We start from the raw sequence: 5494 nt of genomic DNA on the forward strand, positions 1-5494 counted from the left end.
ATGCGTTTGTTTGGGTATCTCCGGAACAGAGAGTGGGGTAGTTGCTAACAAGAGAACATGCAGCTTCATATGTTGAGTGAGTGTTAACAATGAATATAGGACACGTTTTTTCTAAAGCACACAGTTTTACTCTTCAGAATGTGTGTGTAGGGGGGGGGGGGGGGGTGTTGTCAGTTCATCTTGCCATTCAGCTAGGCTAATAGGTCAGTGTGTGAGTGAATGAGTAATGTATTCTAGACCCTACACACGAGGCAGGCACCGTCCCTGTTGATCTAAAAGGCATATCTTTTGAAATCAGGCATGCCTAGGGGTCGGGGGTCTAAAGGAAGTGTGCGTTAGTTCAGGCAGGACACTTTAAGTCAGCTGTCCGTCACCTGATTCTACTTGTTAGTCTTTCACTGGTGCTAAGCTAATATTGGCTTTGAACTTCCTGCCGTTGCCAGGAATGTGTAGGCCTGATAGTTATTTCAGGATGGTTGTTAAGATGTTTGACAGTGGGATGCTTGGAGGTACCAGTAAATGGGAGTAGGTATCAGGAATGTCAAGTTTGGGGCGCTTGGTGGCGTAGCACACTAATGCGCATGCCACGTAAACGCAATTCATTTGGAGGCATTTGCTTGCACTCGAGCAGACAAGATGTTTCTGTACACGTCAATACATTCTGCTGCTGCCGTCAACAGTTACAATCATCAATTATGATAAGTTTGCAAGTTCCAGTGGCTGCTATACATGCCCAAACCTAGATCCCCCTGCACCATGTTTCACAGATGAGGTGGTGTGCGGTAAACTTGGGCAGATCCTTTTTTTTTTTTTTTTTTTAAACGTTCCTCTTGCAATCACTCTGGTCCATGACAATATTCATCTGTCCACAATACCTGTTTCCAGACCTCTGCAAGCTTTTTAGGTACTTTTTAGCAAACTGTAACCTGACCATCATTTTTTATGGTAACTCGTGGTTTGCACCTTTCAGTAAAGCATCTGTAGTTTGGCTGATGTGATGGAAATCTTTCAGTGAACAACAATAAACGATGTTTGGTCTCAGTTGAGAGTTTTAATGCACCTGTTTGCTGATAAAGAAGCTGGGAAACAAGCGTAGGCGTTGTGAAGCCACTATTACAATGTCTCAGCCTGCAGTTAGGAGTGTTCCAAGGTCACACACTGTCTATTGTATGAGAGAAGGAGCAGTCGGTTTTGGTTCTTCCTCAGTCACATAAAGGAAAATAACAAAGTACATTGGGTCACAACAAGGTCAATACATTTCATATAAGACTTAAGCAAAATAGTACAAATAATTTTTTTTGCCATTACACTGATGATGTATTCTATGGATGGTCGTCTCTTGACACGTACAAGCCTACCTCCTGGAGAGTGTTCCTGACCTGTGGGACAGTTGTTTGGGGTTTTTTCTTAATTATGGTTTGCGATTGTTGAGCTCACCAGTACTTTTGTTTATTTCCTAATGATGTTCCAAACTGTTGATTTTTATTTGGGTTTTGATAAGTCATGCCTATTGCATATTGGTACTTTGTATTTGATGTCCTTAAACCTCAGTAAAGGAGCAACACAGAGCGGAGCCATCCAGTTACGCCAAGCTTAAACGTATTACCGTTTTCATTCAATAATGATTGAACCGACGTAAGTATCCTGACTGAATTGGGAAATCAGCGGAAGCATAGGGGGTATAAAGGAGAGGGAATGTATTGGCTAGTGGTCCCCAGCCCACCCCTTTCACTGAGCAGCCTGTTATTGGCTGCCTGCACCGTCCCCAAACCTGACTGACCCCCCCCCCCCCCCCCCCCCCTCTCATATCAAAACAACCCTATATCCACCTGGTTCCCACACCTGGACTTTGGCTCTCGGACATAGTGCGGGATACAACTCTACCCAAACAACTACGGACCATAACAGGGACTTGAACCCGGCCACCTCCGTATGTCCTCCCCAAGGACAGTTGGCGCTCTGCTCCCAGGGCTAAACGACCAACCACCTGGCCTGGAAGACAAACAACGCTCCCTAGAACGCAGCAACACTCAACCCCACATCACTGAGAGAGAGAGAGAGAGAGAGAGGCAGAGAGAAAAGCGGAGAGTGAGAGAGCTGCACAGCACTGAAAGACACCAGTGAAAAGATCCACATCTTTTCATGAATATATAATTCCTCTAAATATTGGACTGTGTTTTGACCTTCCCGTGTGCCCACCTCTTATCTAGAAGAGCATGATTTGATATTAATGTCAGGGTTTTTTTTCTCCTCTTTTATGAAAATCATTTCTAGGAAACTCTGCTGAAGAGGTGCTCTTTGCCCGTCCACTCATACGTTACATAAGACTGTTACTGTCAGATATTAAACACACTCTCATCTAGCAGACATTTGTACACTAAGGGACTTACAGTTCACTGGTGTACTGTAAGCCTATTCCCTAAGAAGGGAAGCGGTCTAGGTACAGGAGAGCCATTGGGGTTCTCTCTCTCTCTCTCTGTCTCTCTCTCTGTTGTATTTCCCTCAGTCATACACACACTTAAAACATGTTCTAGATGCACAGGTAGTGTTTTACAAGCGTACAAGGACACGCACACACACTTCCTCCCAATGTTACAGAGACCTAAAAGCAAACAAACAGAAAAGAGTGGGATCACAGTGATTGCGACATCCACGCTGTTGAAGGCAAAACAACTGATAGTATTTTGAGAGAGAGAATCACGATAGGACATCAATACAATAATAGAACGAATCTGCAATTATGTAATTAAACAATCTCTGTACATTCCATTCCACCCTCCACTCTCCTCTCCACTGTCTTCTCCCTCTCTCCCTCCCTCCCCGTCTCCCTCCGCAGACGAGTGGCGCATTCCTGAGGAGACTCTCCGGACGGTCCCGTCTGACAGACAGCTGTCCCGGCTGGCGTCCCGCCTCGGTCCCGAGTGGGAGTCGGTCCTACTGGACCTGGGTCTGTCGGCGGAGGCGCTGTACCGTTGCCGTGCCGACCACGCCTTGAGCACCACCGGGCAGGTCCTGGCAGGCTTGGTCCGGTGGAGGCAGACCCAGGGAAGGGCTGCGACTGTTCACAGACTGCTCCAGAGCCTACAGGCTGCCAACGTCCACCCTTCCACCCTGGCGGAGGTGCTCCGGTGAGGGGGACAGGAGAGAGGAGAGAGGGTCATTTATGGCTCTATACTCCAAAAAGTTTGTATTTTGGAATCAAACAATTAACATGAGGTTAAAGTACAGTGTGTCAGCTTTTATTTGAGGGTATTTTTTTTTAGGAATATTAGTGTGTGTGTGTACACAAGCAATTTCAGGTGAAGCGCAGCTCATGAAATCCCCTTTGCCTTGTTTGGGGATCAGCGCTGCGCCACTGTAATCTGCATTCTAATCCTTTTGTCTGAGTGGTCCGGGAGAGCATCTCCCACCCCAGCCACCTGGCCGCTGTTGCACCTCACCGAACTCTCAGCCTCTGGAGCTCTGTTGGTGAAGTCTTCTGCGTCTTAATTGCGGTGAGCATTCTTCGGTCATCCACTGTAGAGGTCTTCCTCGGCCTACCCGGCCTGTTGCGATGGCTGAGCTCACCGGCGCTTTCTTTTTAATGATTGTTTGGGCTATGTCTCTGATTGCTGTTGTTTTTCTCAGCCTCACAATGGCTAACTTGACTCTCATTGTCTCTTTGGTCCACATGACAGACACCAATAGCAAACACAAAGCCTAGAATCAGTACTACACATCGACAGCTATGTCAGTTATGCCTGCACAGATACACACCAGATGAATCAGAAACACCCGTGAAGCCAATTGTCCAAATACTTTTGGTGCCCTGAAATAGGGGAGACTAACGTGCAAAAAGTGTTGTCGTTTTTAAATGGTGACATCTATGCAAATACCCTCAAATAGAAGCCGTCAATCTGTACTTTAGCCTCATATTAATTGTGAACTGTCTCTCTATTTCTCTCTCCTTCTCACTTCTTCTTTATCTCTCTCTCTCTCTCTCTCTTGTTCATTCCTTCTCTCTCTCTCTGGGGATGTGCCATAGGTCAATTCCAATTGGCTTTAATCATTAGCTCCATACCCCAACTGAACCATTGCAGTCATTAATTCCTGTGTGTCTGCGTGTGTGTGTCTGCGTGCTTGTGTGTGTGTGTCTGTCTGTGTGTGCATGTGTGTCTGCGTGCATGCGTGTGTGTGTCTGCGTGCGTGTGTATGTCTGCGTGTGCACATTTTTAAACGTCTGTCTATCAGTTTAATCTGTAAGCAATAAAGCGTTGCAGTAACTGTATCATTGTTGTGTTTTGCACTAAGTGTGTGTGTGTGTCTGTGTTTGGTTTTGAGTTTTTGTCTGAATTCCAGGAAGCCCCGAGGGTAGGGAGTTCACAGATAGGTAATCTAGTTAACCATAAAACACCATCAACAGTCCATTATTCCTAGAAGTAATCAACAAGCACATGGGCCCATCAAGCACAGCAACAATGGTTGCCCACTCTTCAGTTTTTTTTGTTTGTTTTTTTACATTCTTGAACCTAATAAGGTCAAGCCCTCCGAACAAGCGCTCTCCTGTTTGTGTGCGTGTTTTTTAAGGTGGTCCTGCTCTGACTCACGGAATGTGAGTCTGATAAGTTTGGTAAACGGCTTACAACGATGACGCACCTTAAAATGTTTACACTGGATTTGCCTGAGAAATAATGTTGGATCATAATGTTTTTTTTCTTTATGAGTTTCTTGATTCAATTGTAAAAAAAAAAAAAAGAAAAAAAAGAAAAAAAAGAAATCGCAATTAAATTATATAAAAATGTTGTTCTTGTGTTTTCGACTGTAACTACTGTCTATCACAACTCCACACCACCAATAGCTTGACTATGTAACCAAGATTGTCTTTTCTTTTACATCTTTTTGCGTCGAGATTTCATTTGGTCTTTTGTTTTGTTTGTTTACCCAAAATGCTGAATCTATGCGCCTCATTTTATGACCACTGGGGGCTGGGGCTTTGCACATACTGTTGTTGTTTTTTAAACGGTGTACAAACTATTTTGTGTACAACTCTTTCAATTCGTGCAAATAAAACTTGAAGTAAAAATGAAGTAAACTAAGACACGATTGATGGAATACTTGACTTGTCTTCTGATGTCACAACATCCTTGCACACATTACAGACAGCACCACAAAGTGTTTAGTCATAGTTAAAGGCATGCATGTGATCAGATCTTGTGTCCCCATGCCAGCACTGCTGAGTTCCCAGGAAAGCTTTGAAGCGCAAGTTAGTTTTTTTTCTAGCATTCTAAGAAACTCAGAAAATATTTGAAGAGTGCTGTCTTGCGATTACACACACACACACACACACTTATTGCTGCAGGGTTTTTTCCATGCCTGTTTCTGTGTAGTGGCTGGGCTGCCTCACAAACACGCTGTAGAAAGGAGGTAAACTAGGCCAAGCCCAGGTAGGGGGCAACAGTCCAGCTCTGCTAAAAAACAAAACACTAGTCAGAGTCAAGAAGGAAGGCAGATTCAC

The 5494-nt window shown here is 44.7% G+C and overlaps 1 protein-coding gene across 1 annotated transcript in view; it reads left to right on the forward strand.

Annotated features, from left to right (window-relative positions):
• Positions 1–4998, forward strand: part of cradd (CARD and death domain containing adaptor protein) — a 12178-nt gene extending 7180 nt beyond the window's left edge. Inside the window, exon 2 of the mRNA XM_083692209.1 lies at positions 2837–4998. Coding sequence (XP_083548335.1) covers positions 2837–3132 — 296 coding nt within the window. The 3' untranslated portion in view covers positions 3133–4998. The remainder of the gene's footprint in view (positions 1–2836) is intronic.
• Positions 4999–5494: the final 496 nt, after the last annotated feature.

The sequence above is a fragment of the Argentina silus genome, assembly GCF_951799395.1.
Source record: "Argentina silus genome assembly, chromosome: 20".
Classification (NCBI taxonomy): domain Eukaryota; kingdom Metazoa; phylum Chordata; class Actinopteri; order Argentiniformes; family Argentinidae; genus Argentina; species Argentina silus.